This window comes from Prionailurus viverrinus, chromosome F2 (assembly GCF_022837055.1).
Source record: "Prionailurus viverrinus isolate Anna chromosome F2, UM_Priviv_1.0, whole genome shotgun sequence".
Taxonomy (NCBI): Eukaryota; Metazoa; Chordata; class Mammalia; order Carnivora; family Felidae; genus Prionailurus; species Prionailurus viverrinus.
In genome coordinates this window covers 63,379,227-63,399,782 of record NC_062578.1, presented here as the reverse complement: position 1 = coordinate 63,399,782, position 20,556 = coordinate 63,379,227, and the positions used below count along the sequence as shown (strand labels likewise).

Sequence of the window (20,556 nt, the reverse complement as noted above, 5' to 3'; positions counted from 1 at the left end):
TCTCCCCACCTCCTTTCCTTTTGGGAACTACCAGTTAGTTCTCCATATTTACATCTGTTTCTGCTTTTTGCTTGCTCATTTATTTTGCTTTTTAGGTTCTACATTTAAGTAAAATCATATGGTATTTGTCTTTTTCTGTCTGACTTATTTTACTTAACATAATTCTCTCTAGGTCTATCCATGTTGTTGCAAATGGCAGGATCTCACTCTTACTTATGGCTGGGTAATATTCCAGTGTGTGTGTGTGTGTGTGTGTGTGTGTGTGTGTATCATATCTGGCATGACAGGTCTTTATTTTTATAGTGAATTTGGCCAGTTCTGGAAGCATGTACATGTTCAAACGTGTATATTGATGTGTAATACATATATAAATAATATTCTATACTTATATATAATTATCTAAATATATACAAATTATAAAATATATAAATTATAACTTATACTTTGTAAACTCTTACTCTCGGACTGCATGTTTGAGAGACCCCAAGTAGTAGGCATAGACCAGGAAGCTAAGAATAGAAGACAGGTAGGAAACAGGAACAGCTGCAAAGCAGTTCTGTGTGGGCAACAACTATCTTTTTTTTTTTTAACGTTTATTATTTATTGAGAGACAAAACATGAGCATGGGAGGGGCAGAGAGAAGAGGAGACACAGAATACAAAGCAGGCTCCAGGCTCTTAGCTGTTCACACAGAGCCCGATGTGGGGCTCGAACTCACAAACCACAAGATCATGACCTGAGCTGAAGTCGGACCCTTAACCGACTGAGCCACCCAGGTGGGCAGCAATTATCTTAGTCATAGGTGGATCTAGCTCTCACACCCCATCTAGTCAAGGACAGAATGAGTGTTTTAATGAAAAGTGTCCTGGACCATAAACAGGAGCCCTAGGCTTGAAGGTCATGTTAGTCTCTGATGGGTTGAGCAACCCTTCAAAAGTCAGTGATAGAGTTTATTGGCTTTAGAATAAGGCAGATCTGGACTTTATCACTTGACCACTCATTATCTGGAGAAAGTTAGGTATGTGACCACCCTTTCTGAGTCTCGATTTCCCCTCATACAAATTGAGCTAATAATGCCTACAAAACAAGGGCCCTTAAAAGAACTTTAATAAGATCAAATACATAAAAGACCTGGAACATAATCTGTTCTTAGCAATGGTGGATATTGTTATTCTTTATATCTCAGTGTCCTCATCCTTAATGTGGACTTAATACCTGCCTTCCCTACCTCTCTCAGTTGTTTTAGCATCAACAAGGTAAGTATGCAATTGTGCTTTGAAAATAAAGAGCACAACACACACGATATTATGACCAGCTACCTGAATTATCACCACAGCAATCTCAGGATATGAAGGAGTCCTGTCCATCACTAATGGAAAGGAGTAGATAAAAAAAAAAAAAAAAAAAAAAAAAAAACTTATAAAGACAAAAGTGAAGCTCCTCAGATTAGACAGTTTGGGAGAGAGAAAGTTGAGATGTCATTTACTTGTCCAGAAAAAGCATGCTCAGCCATTCTCTATGTTTTCCTGACAGCAGAACGTAAATATTTTAAATGAAAGCTTAAGTCAAGTATGGAACCGTTGGATTTCCAGGTCAAAAAGCCAAGTATGGAACGGTTGGATTTCCAGGTCATGAGATGGGTCAAGCATTAAAACACTTCCCATGTGAAGCTCTAAAATCTCCTTCCGGGGAAGCTTTCAAAAAAGAACACACAGATGATTTGTGTGATCAGACCAGAGGGGTGAAGTGGATGGACAAAGTGGCATTTCTTTAGATAAAATTAGTAGCCAATGTTTATTGAGTTATTATAATGTATGCCGGCACTGTTGATCATCATACCAATTCTAGGAGGTGAAAACTATTATTGTGCCATTTTTTGAATGGAAAAATAGACTCAGTGAGGTTAAGTTCCTTGCCTAGTGTCATAGAGCTTGTGGATGGCAGAGCTAGGATTCAACATGTGTATTTCTGTGCCTCCAGATCCCTACCAGATCCCTCCATTTATCCCTTCCAATCCAGGATTCTGTGACCCTTAGCAAATTGTGGATTTTAAATAATTTGATATTGTGTCAAATTTTTCAGGGAGAAAAAGGGGAGATGCGGAAAGAATGGCTGTTTTTGTTCCTTTTTAAAAAAAGAAACAGTGGGGAAGAAAAGAAAAGAAAAAAAAAAAAAACAGCCAAGCATCTCAATGACTTAATCCACAGGGAATGTATCCTTGAGGTAGTTCAGTATAATTGAGACCTGGCTTTGCCACTCACTAGCTGACGGAGCTTGGGACGTCCTTGACCTTTGTTGAGCCTTGATTCACTGATTTGGAGAATGGACAAAATACTATCTTCTGCAGAGCTTCAGAGAGTTTTAGTAAAGGTAAAATTAGAAAAGTATTTTCCTTCAGGAAGCCCTTTCTAACACTTTCAGGCTGCGCTAAATCCTCCCTTTAATTACCTTCATTGTTGAAAATATCACTTTATCCTGAGTCCATTTTTCTGTGTTATTCCTTACACTCATCTGTGACCTGTGGGATGGCTGGGGTTATGGGTGATTTATTCTAGCATCTTCATAAATTAACACATTGTTTGTGTCTGGTGCCTAATAAATACAGTTGAGCTGGATATATTTTGTGAGCCATAAAACATTTCACAAGTGTAATGATAGTGTTTATTGAATACTATGGGCCAAAGGGTACCTAGCACTTGATATACATCTTATCATTTGGCCTCTACAACAACTTTGAGATGGATATTATTCTTAGCTCCATTCTACAGGTGAAGAAATGGGTCAAAGAAAGGTTAAGTAACTTCCTAGGGTCACAGAGCTTGTAAGTAATAAAGCCAGGATTCAAACCAGGGCAGTTGCCTTCAAAGCCCATGTTCTGAACAAACTGTCTGATTGGGAACAAATTCTTGTTAACATTTCTGGGTTTTGGATTGCTATTCTGTACAATGGGACCAAAGATACGTGTCCTGCTCACCAAAAAGTGAGATCAAAGACAGGGATGTATGTGAAACACTTTGTGAATCATGAAACCACAAAAATTATTGGTGCCATTATTACTTCTCGTTCTTTTCCACCTTCCTCTGAGCTTTCCCATTCGTTTTCAAGCAAGTATCTAACTGAAAGCAGCCAGATGAGGGACTTAGTCATCTACTGCTCCCTGGTGGCTCCTGATGGAGACCTGGGAGGGTGAAAATAGGATTATTATTCTTCTGACCTGTGTGCCTGCATCCCAGCCCGGTGCTGAGCAGGCTGCTGGCAGAGATGAAGTAAACAACTCGTGCCCTTGCCTTCAGCTTGAACCCTGGGTTCATTTGATCTTTGAGACTTGCTTTAATGAGAACAGAAGAGAGATATAAAAGCAAGCTTTGGAAAGGATCCCCCACATGGCTCACAGTTGTCTGCTTTCATCCTCTTGGCAATATTTCATTGGATTAGTAGTGCAATTTAGACTTTCTTTTTTCCTTTTAAAAATAGCTACTTACATTTTAAAATTAAATGAAAAGCTATCAATTGAAATGAACTAATTTCAATTTTACAAAAATGATTTGTTTCGGCCCCCCCAGGCCGCCAGCTTGCTGTGATAATCTCTCCACCAGAATTCCAGCAGAGCGCACAGCTGACTAATTTTTCTTAGGGAAAGGGAAAGTTTTTTTTCCCCCAACAAGCAAAAAGTCTTTAAAAATTAAAGTCTAGTTTGAGTTGAAATTGCTGAACCTAGGTCAGTACCCCCTGCTCAAAGGAAGCAATTATTAAAAATTAGTGAATTGGTTTTGGAAATGCTAAAGAAAAATCACTAGAAGCTGAACTTTTCCCACTGCCAAAACAGTCTATGGACTAGGAGGAGGTTGTTAGCAATCCTCCTCCTGATCAGCCTTTGAATTGAATGCAGGAGGTGGTATGGGGTGCTTTATTAACGGGGCCAACACTCTTCTCCAAAATATATCCCTCTCGTCTCTACCTACACCTTCTTGCCAATTACATTCTCATTCTTGGAAAGCTCTGTTGTCATATCGATTATTCCCTGGACCTCTCCTATACACCTCATATCTTAGTACAGTCATAAAATGGACTATCTCCCAGCACTTTTACCTCCTGGATCACCACCTCATCCTTTTACCAAAATATTCAGCCATCCTTGGGACCTGCTACTTTTGCTTTCTCCCCAGTCCCTCTGTTTATCAGTCCCTCTGTGCCTTTACTTCTCTCCCCATTAATCCTGAATTCTTTCAACTCAGTCACTCCTACACAGCTCTCCCTAAGGCAAAGGGACTGCCCTCCTTTGGTGAAGAGAGCTCTGGGACAAATTCTATCATTTTTCTGAATCCCAGTGCCATCCATTAAATGGAGAAAATAATCGTTACTTCATAGGATTGTTGTAGACTAATGGAGACAATGCATGAAAAGTGTGCAGCACAGTGCCTGGTGCTTGGCAAACTCATCTGTTCTTCTTTTAACAAGAATAGAAACGAGGTGTAAGAATGATTAGCATCATCATCATCATCACCGCCAGAAATGACATTTCTTTTAAACCTTCCTTTGTATTCACTACCTCAATCCTTATCCTACAATCATCACTTACTTTTTTACTTAACTATGTGTGCTAAGTAAATTTTCACACAATTAAAGATAAATGGAAATATATATATACCCATTACTGAGGTTTAACAATTAACATGTTGTCATTGCTTCATCTATGTATTTTTATTGATTTTTTTTTAAAAAGTATATAACGGACATCACGACATATCTTCCTTAAATACTTCAGCAGGTCTCTAAAAGGTAGGAACATTCTCCTGTGTACACATAATATCATTATGTCAATCTTAAATTTTAATTGACTACTGGGATTTGCTAAAGCCATCTTTATAGAGTTCTGTGACCTCGTTTATCTTGAGCCTGTGCTACTGTGCTGCATATAAACTAATAAAAAGAGGGGAGCCCTTAGAAAGACAGACAGACATTCAGAGGAATAAACCTAGGTTCACTGAAAACAAATCATGACAAAAATTCCATTTTTAATTCTGAAAGGACTCCTAATAAATCAAGAAACTGTCATGACCAGAGTGGCTGGAAGAAGACACATTTCCATTGGTCATTCACAGAAGACTGCAGTTCCTGTGAGGCTGGGAGGATATATTGATAAAATCCATGGGCTTCATTCTTACAGATCTTGAATTCAATTTCTAATTATATCCCTTTGTGTGTGTGGTATTTAACCTCTCAAAGTTTCTGTTTTGTCTGTAAATGGAAATAAATAGAGTAACTACCTGTTTAGTCTCCCGAATTGAGGGCTGTTTCCTTATGCTGAAACACATGATATTTTTCTTTCATTTCAATAGCTTTGTGATGGAAATTGCAGGTAGAGGAAGAAATCAGTACAAAGGTTTCTTATTTCCTTTTTCCCCTATCCAGTGTATTGCCAGGTTATGTCTAGTGTTACCTGCCCTTTCCTTGAAGGTGCGATTTTTCAGCTCTCCAAATGGTCTCATATCCTAGGACTGGCAACAAACACTCGGATAACAGGAACCAACAGGAGAAGGTGATCTGTAATTTAAAATCAGGCTTCTGCAAGCATGGCTCACTGACCCTCAAAGATAGTGGTCATAAACTGTGGAGAGATTACAGACCCTTGGTGACATTTCATCACAGCTCTCTTTCCCCTTTTCAGACATGGAGGGGGTTTTCTTCATATTTCTTTTAATGAAAGCAGAAAAAATGAGCAAGCATAGTTTTTAAAGGAAGAATGACGTGTAGACATTACTTTGCATCTTCACTGCCATGAGGCAACTTATCTGTGGGTCAAGGGAGACCCAGACCTTGGCCATCTTGGCTTAAGAAGAACAGCAAAATAATAATAATAATAATAATAATAAAATACTATGTTCCTCATGAATGGAAAAACATCTTTCCATGACAGTAGGGCAGGGGTCCTCTAAGAGATTTTTCTGAGCTCCTCCCTAACATTATCTCACCCAGTTATAAAGAATGTGCATGAAATAAGACCATCCTTGTAAAACAATTAACATCTTTCCGAATACATTTAAAGCATTTGCAAAATGTTTATTTTGGTCCTACAGTCGGGATATGATTACAAAAGAACTAAGTTCATTTTAGTCCATAGGAAGCTGCCTGCCTCTAAGGAGAAAAGCTGTCCAAGGGACAATCTTCTGTGGAAGAAAGCAGCTCTTAACCAAGATACAATTTGGCAAGGGTCTCAGCCTTCAGAACCACAGGTCTTTGGAAGCTTGGTGCAATGGGAATAATAGGAGTTTTATAGCCTGTTATGGGCTGAATTGTTTCCTCAACTCCAAAATTCATATTGGAGCCCTTCAAGTTGAAGCCCTACTCCCAGTACTTCAGAAGGCAAATGTACTTAGACATAAGGCCTTTAACGAGATGAGTAAGTTAAATTCTGGCTATTTGGGAAGTCCTAATCCAATCTGGCAGTGTCCTTATGAGAAGAGGAAATTTGGACATACAAAAGGATACAAGGACAAATGTAAAAAAAAAAAATCCCTGCAAAGGCCATGTGAGGACACAGTGAGAAGGCGGCCATCTGCAAGCCAAGGAGAGAGGTCTTAGCTAAGAGAGACCAAATTTGTCAACAACTTGACCTTGGCCTTTCAGCCTCCAGAACTGCAAGACAATGACTTCCTGATGTTTAAGCCACTCAGTTTGTGGTGTTTTGTTATGGTAGCCCTAGCAGACTAATTCATAGTCACAGAGACCTGGGCTCAACTCCTACATCTCCACTTAACAGCGCTTTCATATTATACTAAGCATAGTGCGTACTCTCTCTGCTTCAGTTTCCTAAACTAGAAAGTTGAGATAGTTACATTTTTCTTACAGAGTTGCTTGAAGATTAAACGATATTATGGATGGCAAATTTCACAGACGATACCTGTGCATTGAGTGTGCCCTTAATGATCCACTAAATGTTGAGTGTATAGTGGGGATCTCTTGCTTTTACCTTCCTGGTATCTTCTTCTGTGCTTCTAGTACCGGTCCCACAAATTTCCATAGGAAACCACGCTTGCTTATTCTACATCCATGTGTTTTAAACCTAACCCACAGTGATTGGTTCAGCAATGGACATGTGACTCACCAAGAGCCAGTGAGTCTCAATTCATAGATAAGTCTCCTCAACAACTCAAGCAGTTACAACTTTCAAAAATGGAGACTTGCTCTTTCTGCAAGGGTTGCAGAGAGGATAAGCTACTATTGAAATATCTGAATCTATTTGACCACCACGAAGGGAGAAGCTTCTTTAAAGTGAAGTCATTATTGAGGAAAGCAGAAGCAAGGTATGAAGACTGAGTCCTGAGCACCTCACTCCGGACTGGATATAGTGCAGCTTGAATCCCTCCCTGTTACATGAGTCTATAAATTCCCCTTCTCTCCTCTGTTTGCTTGTTTGACTAACCAGTTTAAGTTTACTTCCTTACTAATGTAAGGAAACTTATGTGTCTACTAGACACAGATCAGGACAAAAGGGCCTTCCTATGAGGAAATCAAAACCTCAGGAGAAGATAGGCATATAATTACTGTGATAAATGCTAGAAGAGGAGCTGTTATGGGAGCACAATGGAGGAAACACCTGCCTTTACCTGCTTACACCTGAAACTCTCCCCTATTCTTTCTCCGGAAGAAATGGGATCCCTTGCACTGTGCTCCACCAGAATAAATTCATAACTTAAGTGAAAAAATAAGATAAAATACAAATTTGTCATTATATGAGGGCAGGCTGTTACTACACTGTTCTCATCAATAAAAGTTCATGTGGATTTTTATTTTCCGTCCAAACCATGCATCCTATGGGTTCCGCTCACATGTCACGTCCTTTCCCCAGGAGTCTTCTTGGTATAGACTTTCTTGCTGCCATCCCCCTCTTTAACTGTCAGGATCATCTCATTTTCTGAAGGGAACACCCCTCCTACTTCAAAGCACCCACCACACTGTGTCACATGATGGGACAGGTCAGGGATATGCACTATTTTCTCTGTATCCCTAGCACTTGGCACAGCGTCTCAGATGAAATGGGTGCTTTCTCAACAAAGGTTTTCAAAAGAAAGGGAATAACACCCTTAAAGTTAAGATAGATAAATGTGAGCTTAATGAGAATACAGGTAAATAAATTAGTAATTGATTGAAATGTCATTCTCTCAAATGGCTGATTAATGAATTGACTTGACTCAGCTGAGAAAGGTCTGTGTGATGGCTTGTAATCTAGGAAGGCAGCCAGACTGGCTCTACTACTCTCTCCACCCCATATTTTTGTCCCCTCTTCTTTTTTTTTTTAAGTTTATTCATTTATTTTGAGAGAGAGAAAGAGAATAAGTGCATGCACATAAGCGGGGTAGAGGCAGAGAGAGAGGGGAAGAGAGAGAATCCCAAGAGGTTGAACTCATGAACCATGAGATCATGACCTGAGCTGAAATCAAGAGTCAGAGCCCAACCGACTGAGACACCCAGGCATCCCTGTTCCCTCTTCTAATTTGCCCGTGTCTCCCAGTGTTGCCACCATGCTCTAATCTCCCAGGCTCAGTACCCAGATTGGCTTTGGCTATTCCTCCTTCCTAACTTCCACCTTGATTCTTACTTTTTCTCACATGTGTCCTTCCTTTTTCTTCCTAACACTACTGCCACCATCCTACCTCTTCCTGTCCTCATATAATCCCTATTCCTTGTGGGTGGTCCCTAAATGGTCTGCATGGTGTTTTATTCACCAGTGACTCCAAGGGCCTAGAATAGTGTCTATTCAATGAATAATTGTTTAAATACTGGTTTCCTTAGATCTGAACTTCACTTTTTCAAACCATCTTGCAGACTAATCTTTATAAAATAGCATTTTCATTATAAAACTGCCCCATTCAAAACATTTCAGCAGTTCCTCTGTGTTTATAGGCCAAGCCCAAACTAGTTAGTCTAGCATTTGGACTTTCACAGACTGGCATCGGTGGAAATTTCTGGTGTTATTTTCTGTCACTGAGTTGCATAACCTTCTATTCCTGTTCAACTTGGTTATTCATTTTTTTTTATTAAAATGTCTTTCAATTCATGCCTCCATTGAGTGCCACACACTTTTCTCTCTGTTTGAAGTTCGTCTCTTCAGAGGAAAAAAACACAGACGTCATAAAAGAAAAGAAAAACATATATGACCATATGAGAAATTAAAAGTTTTTATATGATAAAAGATGCCTCGTAAATATATACAGTTTATAAACAAATATATGACAGACAAGGGAAAAAAATCAAGCACTAAGATACAGAAAATGATTAATATTCTTAACATGCAAAAAGCTTTTGCAAAAAGATAATAAGTGAAATAAAAAGATGATCTAAAAATATAAGTAATAAATGGTAGATGAAAAGTGCCCGTACTATTAGTCAGAACAATAGTACATATGGAAATGTCTTTATGGTACTTTGCCTTTAGATTTAGTAATAATCTAAAAAGACTAGTAGCATCAAACGATGCCACAGATGCAGAGAGCACTCAGTCATTGCTTCTGGCAACATCAATTGCTACACCATTTCTGGAAGCTAGTCTGTCAATAAGGATTAAAACAAAGAATCCAAACCATCTATTTTACCTTAGGGAACCTATTTTATGGGAATAACTGTAAGAACTAAAAACTACTTGTAAGAACGTGTGTGTGTGTGTATTTACGTATATGAAAACACTTGTTTGCTGTGGCAAAAACAAAAACCATAAACAATCTGAAAGTTTGTCATCATGGAACTGATGAAAATACAAGGAGAAATACTGTGCAGTTACTAAAAATAATGAGTTAGAGCGAGACCTCTGGGGAAAGTACGAGCTCCATGTTATAGTATATAAAGAGTGTCTCGGGGCGCCTGGGTGGCTCAGTCGGTTAAGCAGCCGACTTCGGCTCAGGTCATGATCTCGCGGTACGTGAGTTCGAGCCCCGCGTCAGGCTCTGTGCTGACAGCTCAGAGCCTGGAGCCTGTTTCCGATTCTGTGTCTCCCTCTCTCTCTGACCCTCCCCTGTTCATGCTCTGTCTCTCCCTGTCTCAAAAATAAATAAAATGTTAAAAAAAATTAAAAAAAAAAGAATGCATATGCATATGATCTTACTTAGAAGAAAGAATAATAAACAGAAAAAATATAGAGAAAAGTGCCAATACCAAGCTCTTCATGATGATTACATGGCAGAAGTGGGTCTGGAAAAGGAAGAGTGACAGTGAAATGTGAAATCATTAGTTTTTTCTTTATGCATCTTTATGCTGCATATATTTATACATGCTATATGTTTAACAAGCATAAAATACTCTTTCAATTTAAAAAATAAATCATTAATAATATAAAGAAACTATGGCCCTTCTCTCCCTTTGTAAATTTTACCCATCGGTCTGTCTCAAATTCTAAATTCTCTGAATTTATTGATAGAATTATTTCCTTGGTAATTCACCATCTGCTTCCCTGTTACTACTCTATAATTGCTGCCTTGGAGTATTATTTTAAAATGCACTGTTATTTAACTTTTTGTGTTAATGTCAACTCCTTAATTGGAGTGTAAGTTCCTTGTGATGAGGGCAGATATTTTACACTTTACTCTCAAGAGCTGCTCAAAACTTCACAATTTGCTCACTCATTCTTGAACAAATATTTATGGAGTCTCTACCAACTACTAAGTCCTGTGTTGAGTCCTAGGCATACGGCACGGTCTCAGACTAGACATGATCTAAGCCTAAAAGTTTGGTTGGAAGGAGACACCAAACAAGGTCTTCTAAATGTCATGAGTATTACAAAAGGGAAATTGTCATGTGTGTTGTTGGCACCTAACAGGGTGCGATTTTGAAAAGATCGGTGATATGGGAGTAAGGAGATTTGGCTTTTATTAAACTCTACTGCTCTCTCCTCAGATGACAAGATAATGTGTCAAATAAGGAAACAGAAAAGAAGTGCTTTTTCTATATTAATATGCTAAGTGATGCAAGGAAATAACATATATAAGGACATATAATTAAGTTATCTAATAACAATATCAATGTCAGTAATGATAACAACTGTGTTTACTGGGGGCTTCCTGTGATCCAACCCAGGTTGTTGATGTGCATGACCATGATATCAACCAGTTCTTTTATTGTGCCCCATCAGTTTCAGAGACCGAAAAACTTTATTCCTCCTTCAGCTCATTCCTGTGTGACCTGGCAAAGAAAAGTGAAGATTTCAAATATCCTGCAATATTTCCTACTTGGATTATAAAGCACCTCCTCTTGGTTTCAGGTTTACTTGGTTTAAAAAGAATTACTACTTGGAACCTACAAGTCTTTTGTAGTCACTGCATGTCTGAGTAACAGGAAGAAAAAAACCCAACAACAACTAACATTGTACTTAATGAAAAATACAATATCAAGGTTTGTTGGGCAGGTTTCTTCTGCCTGCACATATCATTCACTATTAAAATTCATTCACAGCCATGTCAGTAGAAACAAATGCAAGGAGAAATCCCATCCATCCAGGACTAAGTGGCAAGTGCTTTTGCAATGCAGTGCGGTAGTTAGGAGTGGAAGATCTGGGATCTAAGGGCTCAGTTCAAGTCCTGGATCCATCACCGGCTCACTGGCAACCCACTTAAATTGTACAAGTCTAAGTTGTTTATAAATCAGAGTAGTGAAATATCTCCCTCACAGTGTTGTTGAGGGGAGTAATGTGATAATTCACATGAAGGGTCAAACGGCGCCTGGAATGAGGTGAGCACTGGAGAAATTTATAACAGTATCATCCAATAGCCACCTAGAATTTCTAGCCAGTAGAAATTAGAGGGATGCAAAGAAGAGGCCAAGGGCAAGCAGTGCCTCTTTTAGCCCATTCCTTGGCTGTGCAGATTTGCAACTCCCTGGCTGAAGTGTATTTTTGCTTCCAGAGATTTATGCCACTGGCATTGAAACGTTCACAACACTCTGTAGATGTAACATACAACATTCTGTCTAAAATTCTTTTCAGTACAAAGTGGGGCAGAAACTAATTTGAAGAAAAAGAGTAGCATTGTAAGTAATAACTGTGCGATTATATCCCAGCATCCCAATCCATGGGCATCCCACCTATCTGTGAGAATGGCGGTGTCCTCCTCCCTGATGATTCCCCTAAATGAGACAAGTCACAAAAACCGTGAGTCAAGACAAATAGTGTGATTTGTTTTTGTAGAGAAGAAATGCCTAAAAAATGTTTGCGATATCTATTTTCAACTGCCTGCTGGACTTTTCCATCTGAATGTCCAGAGGCAGCCCAAACTGTTTAGAACTCATTATAACCTGCCAGTTTTGCTTCTGAAATCTCTCTTTAATCTCCCCCTCTCTTCTTATCCCAACAGCCCTCATTAATCTCTTGCTTTTAGTTCATATCCCACTGGGAGCTTCTCACATCCTTCAGTGTTTCAGTCTACCTTCAACCTTGCCAAGAGATTCGTCTACCTGAAAAAAAAACCTAAGTTGCTTCATTCTCCTACTCAGACTTCCAATGGCTCTTCTGGTTTAAACTATCATTTGGCTGGTCAGACCTGATACAATCTTACAACTTCTACAAAATAGCATGAAAACTGAAAAAAGAAAAAAAAAAGAAGAAAGAAAACCCAAGGTATAAGGAAAATTAGGTTAACAAAATGTAATGAGCTTCCATTTACAATGAAGCCATTGGAACTGGAATAGGGAAAACATTCTGTGCTCTACTTTATTAAAAGATTGATTTTAATAAAAGGAGATGGAATAACACTTTCTCCTCCAGTGGACACCCCTGTTCCAAGAGTAAGTTGCCACTGACCAGAAAATTAAGTCAATAACTTTGTTGCATTAGTGATGCATTTTTGACATGGCAGAGTACTATACCCTAACCTCCCACACCCACCCATGTTTCTAAATCCAAAAAGTAAGATAGGAAGGAATACAGGAGAACAGGGAGTAAGAGTGATGCATTTGGGAGATTCAGTTCTCAATAGAAAAGCCTTATAGGCAGGTGCAGAAACACCCTGGCATCAATGAATGCTGAGCATTTTAATTTTGCATACACTCATCTGTGCAGAGTTAAAATGTTAGAGAATCAGGAAGAGGGAGCAGGAGAAAGTTCCACATTGGCATGATTGGGTCACCTTCAAAACATACTAACATGATATTTCCTCCTTTGATCATGAAGAGACAAAATATAGAGACAGTTGAGATAGGGAGAGAGAGAGAGAGAGAGAGAGAGAGAGAGAGAGATTAATCAAAATGTTGAGTCCATTCTAATTTGAAAAATAAAATGTTATCTTAATGGTCCTCTAACCTAGGAAAGTAGGTCATCTCCCTTGCTTTTGCACACTCTATGTGAGTATTATTTCAGTGTATTTGGTCTGTGTCTATGGACTAGTACTGACTTTGCCCTAAGATCACTGGCCCAGCCTTACTCTTCAAGTGCTAGGGTAACACTGATAAATGCATTCCAGAGAACTTCCTTTGTAATGTGTCAAAGTCCCTCCATCTCTTTGGGGACTTTCGCTTTGATCTAGAGCATATTGTCTTACTTGCTTACTTACTAGAGCATATTGTTCATCTCCCATTGGACATAAGGGTCTGTTTGGTCACAGAGCATGTGGTCTGAGGAGTGGGTGGGGTGGGGAACTTTGGTGCTGCCTGACAAAATCCTTTTCTAGATTTTTGTTCATCTCAAGCCAGGCAGAGCAACATCATTTAAACTATTTTTGGCTGTACTCAAGACTGCAGTGCCTGCACATACAGTCGCCCCTGGGTGATAGCAAATAAATGACCCTCAGAAGGGTCACATGCAAGAGTAGTGTGCTTTAGTTTCTTCTCTTTAAATAGGAATAATGATTCCTGTAGTATGTCACTACAGCCAATGAAAAATAATTGATAAACCTTTGTGAATTCTAAAGACTCGTATTCATATACTTTATTTAACAGATACCAGTATTTTCAAGTGGCCACAAGAGACGTGAAACGATGGTTCTAGAGTTTTCAAATCAAGAATGATTATAGTAAATAATTCGCAAACCATTACATTATTTAGCTGCTACTACACTTGAGCCTTTGAGTGTCATATTTTCACTGCACATATTTGTAGCAGAGAACGTTGCCAACGAATTTTGTGAAAGTATAGAATATTGCAGATCAAGTATGTGGTGCAAAAACCAGCCAGACTGGTTATAGGTTGGAATATCCTGAAAATATGCGAAAAGGCCAAAACACACCATTTCTAACAGAAGTATATCTCATAAACATAAAAAAAGAATGAGAGACTTAAGTTTGTATCTGGCCTACGTATATGGTCAAGATCCAAGGAGAACAAACCTGCCGGCCTGGGTCACGGGAAAATATTCTTTAAAGGAAGAAAAAAAGACCCCCAACACAAGAAACACATTCCTGTTTTCTCTCGAGTTTTGCTAACCCCCGGTTTTCTAATATTTAAAGAGTCCTTGGCAATATGTGAGAGACAGTGCTAAGTGCTTTGTGCGGCTTAACTCATTTCTCCTCACCACTAACCTATGAAGTACTCACACTATTATCATCCCATCTTTTCTTACTGGAAAGAAAACTGACTTCTGGTTTTGTGGGTTTTAACTCATTTAATCCCATTCCATCCATAGGGGTATTTACACCATTGTTTTTCCTATTTAATTGATAAAGATTACCAGGCTCAGTTGGAGAACTGTCAACTGCGGAAAGAAGGCAACATTAGTGAAGGGTAAGGGTAAGGGTGGTCTCAAGTTTGTGAGCTACTGATGAACAAAAGTGGACTTTGCCTTGGGGCTACACTAGGCAGGAAATTGCAGCAACCTGCAGAAGATAGTGGCATTTCCTGGGTAGGTTTCTATTCACAGAGCCAACTTTACAGTCCGTGAGCCTTTTGTCAGGATGGGGGAAAGAAGCAGTTTATGGTGGCTGGTAATCGAAAATGGAAGCTAATGGCAAAAATGAGGATGGCTGAGCTATATGCCGAACATGTTTTAATTTTCAAATGAAGTATTTGACATGGACAATGTCATCATCTTCATTTTAAAAATGAAGGCCCTGAGGCTTGAAGCTCTCGTGAACAGGTAAGTAGTGGAGCTCAAATTCAAAGTCCCTGATCTTTACCAACATGCAGGTGCCTACTACTGTGGCCCTAGCAGTGACAAATAGGTGGTCAAGTTACTGTGCAAGAGAGTTGGGGAAAGAGGGGGCATGAGTAAAGGACACATCCTGATTAAAACGAAACAAGCTAATTTTTTTAAATCATTATCATTCAGGGCCTCCTGACTCGTCTTTGCCCACACTTTGATTGACTGGAGTTTTACTCTTCTTTTTCTGGTTTAACCTTGAAGTACTTTCTTGGTATCTATCCAAAAGGAAAAGGAGAGGAAAAATCGTTCAGAACAACCTGGCCAAACCATTTAAAATTTTGGTTTGTCTTTAGGCGTAGGATGCATATTAAAACTCTCAATGAAAGAATCTAGTGAATTAATGCCGTTAACATAAAGGTCTTGGGAAAATACCTACTTGCTTAACCTCTCTGATAAAGTCACCAGAAAGAAATTAGCAACTTAATTTATATCAAGGTGACCGAGCTAAAACAATTCTGTACCATGTTTATACATTGACCTCACAGAACTCCTTTTCTAATGTTAATTTATAAAACTAAGGGAAGGATCATTTCATGCTTAATGAGAATGACAAAATGTGAGGATGATGATATAACATGGTAGAATGGAACAATGACTGGCCTGACAAATGGAATATGAGTTCCAGTTCTAGCCCTGCCACCAATTAAACACTGTGTGACCTAGACCAAGTTACTCTACCTCTCTGGGCTTCAGCTTTAACGAATGTAAAATTTGTAATTTGGGATGAAACCAAATTACCTCTGATAGCTACATTACAGGTAGTGAGACTTCCAATTTGGCTGTGAAAGTGATCCCGACATTTCTGGGCATATTTGGCCATCCATCTGGGGAAGCCACAAGAAGGCTTGTTTGCACTAGAGACTGAGAAGATTCCTGGAAACAACTCAAGTTTGTGCCAATTACCAGGACCAGAAAATGAAGGGTATCAGGTAGGGCCTCCTGTGAAAATGGCATTTGAGCTAAAACCTGAATGAGGAGAAAGAACTATCTTTGGGAAAATCTGGACTGGGGTAAGGTTGGGCCAGACAGAGGGGAGCACTGAGTACAACGGTTCTGGATTAAGAATGAGAGACAAAGCAACGGCGCCTGAAGCAGACTACAGGTGAAGAAGCAGTTTCATATGGTACAAGTAGGGAGAAGCCAGATGGATTGCAAAGGAACTTTTAGGCCACACACACAAAAGTCATTGAAAAGCAAAAATCTCCGCAAGAAAAGAAAACTAATGGAAGCCAACATAAGCTGTTAGGCAAAATACCTTTAATTTCCAAGCGAACTAATAAGGTAATGGAGTTGATTATCAAAGTGGAGGCAATCATTATTTTCAGCACATACTGGTACAATGTTGAGCTGTGATGTTGCATGAACACTGTGTTCTTAGGCATTCTTGCATCCATTTCTTACAGCAAGGGTCAGTGGAATATACTTCCAAACCTGATTCTAATAGAAACCAGTGGGGGCGCCTGGGTGGCTCAGTCGGTTGGGCGTCCAACTTCGGCTCAGGTCATGATCTCGTGGTCCATGAGTTTGAGCCCCACGTGGGGCTCTGTGCTGACAGTTCAGAGCCTGGAGCCTGTTTCAGATTCTGTGTCTCCCTGTCTCTCTCACCCTCCCCCGTTCATGCTCTGTCTCTCTCTGTCTCAAAGATAAATAAATGTTAAAGAAATTAACAGAAACCAGCAGATGTCATGGAATGGCACTGGACCCAGAGCCAGACGCCCAGGGCTAAAGTTCAAATTGCATATCTGTTCTGTAAGCATGTGAAAGAGTTTGAGAGTTCCTCTTGGCCTCATTGAGATTGTTTCCTTATCTTTAAGTTTAAAGTAATTGCTACCACTTAGGGAAATTGTGAGAATTAAACAAGATAATCTACTTGAAAATACTTTGGAAATTGTGAATCATCACTCAAATATTTATTCTTTTACATTTCTTTTTAACATTTCTTGTTAAAGTTTATCACCCCTGCTGTTTTCAATTAAAACCACTAGAGGTCAGAATTTTACACGAATTGTTTAAAGAAACAACGTAGGTGGGAAAGAAAGAACATTTTCTGGCCGAACAGCATACAATAGTAAACTTAAGGCACAGAAAGAAAAGATGACTTTCAACAAAGAAGTTTTGATAATTGGAACAATGCTTATTCCCAAAATTGTTACTCAACAGACTTAGATAAACAGGGAGAGGAAGGAAAGATAAGTAGAATTTAATTATCTATTTATGATGTCTACATGGCTTAAAGTTTACATTGTTTACCTTATATTATTCTTCAAACAGTTCTCTGATGAAGCTCATTTTGCAAATAAAGAAACTAAAACTCAATAGGTGTAATAACATACCGAAGATCAGATTGAATTCAATGTCTTTCTTACCACCAAGTCATGCTCAGGAAATAATGCAGTAAAAAATGATCAGTGTATGTTGGAAAACATATTATATGACACATTAGCATTACTGGTTTTCCACATACAACTCTAAATGATGTATTTAGCTCCCAGTTTCCCAAATGAATTTAGGGAAAACTCCTTTTAATGTTTCTCAGGGTATCTAGAGAAGTTTCTGTGTGCGATACTAGTAACTATGGTATTGACGTGATTAGCCTTGAAGAAAAATATAGACCAGCTTGCTCGTAGGAAAATATATTGAAAAGAAGCAATAGTTCAGTCCTTTAAAATGTTTCTTTATCCATCAAGCTTGTTTCTTTATCTTTCTTTTTTTCTTCCTTCCTTCCTTCCTTCCTTCCTTTTTATGTGGAAATAAATATGCAAATCTGCCTTGTTGGGAGGGGAGGAGCTATGCTCACTTTCAGGAAGGAATGAGGTAGGGTAGATGGCAGTTTACATCTTGAGAGAAGACAAAAACTAAGTCCTGTTTTTCCCTGTAAGCACAGCATCCAGCACAGTGCCTCGAGTGGCAGAAAGGCAGGGATGAACATGTATAAGTTGCTCCATGTGCGTGCATACAGGCAATTTGCAAAGAGAAAATGAATTAATTGAGCCCTGAATCCAAGAGTTTGCAATCTGATAGCTTGAAATGCAGACACGTTTTAGGACAAGTGCTTTCATTTGAAACCTTTAGTATCTAACATGAGGCCTGAGATGTCGTAGGTATTCAGTACGTTCCAGAATTGGGGAATCTCTTTTATAAGAAGGGACTTAAAATTCATTTTAATGCAAAGTCCCCAGGCTCTGGGAAAAGAAGAAGATATCATACCAGGTCCCTAATAGACTTAGTTCTGGAACCCAGGGTTCTAGAGGGCTCCTTTCCAAGTATCTCCACCCAGGAAGACTTACTTCTTCATTCTGTCATATTTTTGCTTGTAATCATCTCATAATTTCTACAAGGCTCAGGAAGAGAGTGAAGGAGATTTACATTGTTTGAAATCTTAGCAAGGTTTCTAGGAGGAAGGGGGAAATTTTGCATTAAGAAATGAGGGTAAGAAGACCATGGCAAATAGGCTGCTGCTACGCAATAAATATTAATTGCCCTCCTTCCCTCCTAAATTTTTTCCCTACTGTTCATGACACTGATGTATGTTATTGAATGCATCTATTATGCCTAAAACAATGCTTGGAACTTAATAGGTACTCAATATATGTTGGCTGATTGGAATAAATAGAATTGCTGAATAGGAATCCATTATATTTTGGATATTATTTTGGCAGAGCTTTGCCCATTCTTCTTATAGCTTGAACATTGTAGTTTCTCTGCAAGGAAAATTGTTCAACAGTGCTATTCTCAAATGGACTCTCCCATTTGCAGGAACAAAGAAAACTTAATTTTCAGCATTTTCCATGAGAGCCCAGGAATGGCACAAAGTTTCTTATACTCTTGATGGAAAGGCCACTAATAGTTCTAAGTAAATACTTTTATTTCTAATCAAAACTTTCTTTTCTGAACATTTGCCCTCACATTATTCATTTATTCACCCAAGAAATTATTTGGAAGCCCCAAGGTCTCATTGTTCTTCCCTGCATTTATTTTATGGTATCAAAGGTTAAAGCTTGGATTGCAATCTTAGGAGGAAATTAATTCACTGATTACGAAAAATGTACTTTAAGCAATACACATTTAAATAACAGACAAGCATAGGGCGATGTATTTCTGCTTTTTCTGAAAGACCCTTTTTTTCTGCTTAAAATTTTAAGCAGCTGTGATTCTTCCACCCTATAGCCTGGAGAAACATAGCAGGAATTACTAATAAGGGCACCGATCTACACTGCAGTGACCACTTTCAGAACAAAAGGGTCAGAACTGAAACCAGGAAAACAGCAGCATTTTTTATCAACCAGTTGCTTGAAGCACATTTAGACCTTGGCTCTACTTGAAAAATTTTTGCAATAGTCTATCCTCCTTCCACTGAAGGCGCTTGGCCCCGAAGACTCCACTTTCAATGAAGAAATGTTCATTTATATACTACCTGCAATCCTCAACAAAAATTTTCCTCCTCTTTGGAAACCAGAACCCCACGAATTTATGAGATATATGAAAGATTTAATTTTCTCTTTACTGAGCTTTTGCCTGGTAGCTTTACCAAAATCAGTACCGAGAAAGGCATTGGAATAGAGCAGCCCAAGAACAGAGATGATCTTCAGGAAAGTATCCCTGAAAGACCAAAGTTGTGGCTTGTGTATCTTCCCCTGGAGCAGCACAGAGGAGGGAATTTTCTCCTGACCTGGGCGCGTCCTGCCCCCTCCCCACATTCTCCTGCCTAACATGAAGGGAGGTTTTAAAATAAATAACAGGTTTTGCAAAATAGAAGCAAAGAAGGAGGAAGAGGGAGAAGAGAAAGTCATTGAGAGCTCCAGTAGGGTTGAGGGAGGAGAAAAGAGAGTTCACTTATTATATATGAACATTTTGTTTTTCTTTCCTCACCTTTGGGTCCTGGTGCTATAGTGTGTGTGGCACAGACTTCAGTGGTAGGACGACTCTCCATGTCCAGACCCAGACTCTGAATTTGCAAAAGAAAAAGCACCAGAAGGATGAACTGGTTTCTTCCAAGTAGGGCTCCAAAGCCACTCATGGCTGTGGTTCTTCAAAAATGATTGCCCAGAAGTGCCAAAGAAGCAGCTTTATTTTAAATAAAACTTCTGCTTTGGGGAAGAAGGTAGTGTATCTGGAGCACACATTCCAAAAAGGGCTACAAAGACAAGAAGAAAGCATATCCTAGGTTGTTTATTTTCTCAGTGCTCCAAATGGACCATACATTATCCAGACTGTTTATTTTCAAGTGACAACAGTTTACTGAAAATTATCTCTGAGCTAAACACTCAAGTGTGCAGGTCAGTAGAAACAACCTAGAGAGCAGAGAGGATAGAGATGCCTTCTGCTCAGTACATGAGCTGACAACTTAATATCCTATGTTGCATTTGTATGTTGGGTTCCAGAAAGATGGTGTCAGAGACTGCTTGAATCACCTGCATGACATGGAAGCACTATGCAGGGC

The 20,556-nt window shown here is 39.0% G+C and overlaps 1 protein-coding gene across 1 annotated transcript in view; it reads right to left on the bottom strand.

Moving 5' to 3' along the window:
* COLEC10 (collectin subfamily member 10) overlaps positions 1-20,133 on the bottom strand; it is a 37,002-nt gene extending 16,869 nt beyond the window's left edge. Inside the window, exon 1 of the mRNA XM_047842790.1 lies at positions 19,986-20,133. Coding sequence (XP_047698746.1) covers positions 19,986-20,133 — 148 coding nt within the window. The remainder of the gene's footprint in view (positions 1-19,985) is intronic.
* Positions 20,134-20,556: the final 423 nt, after the last annotated feature.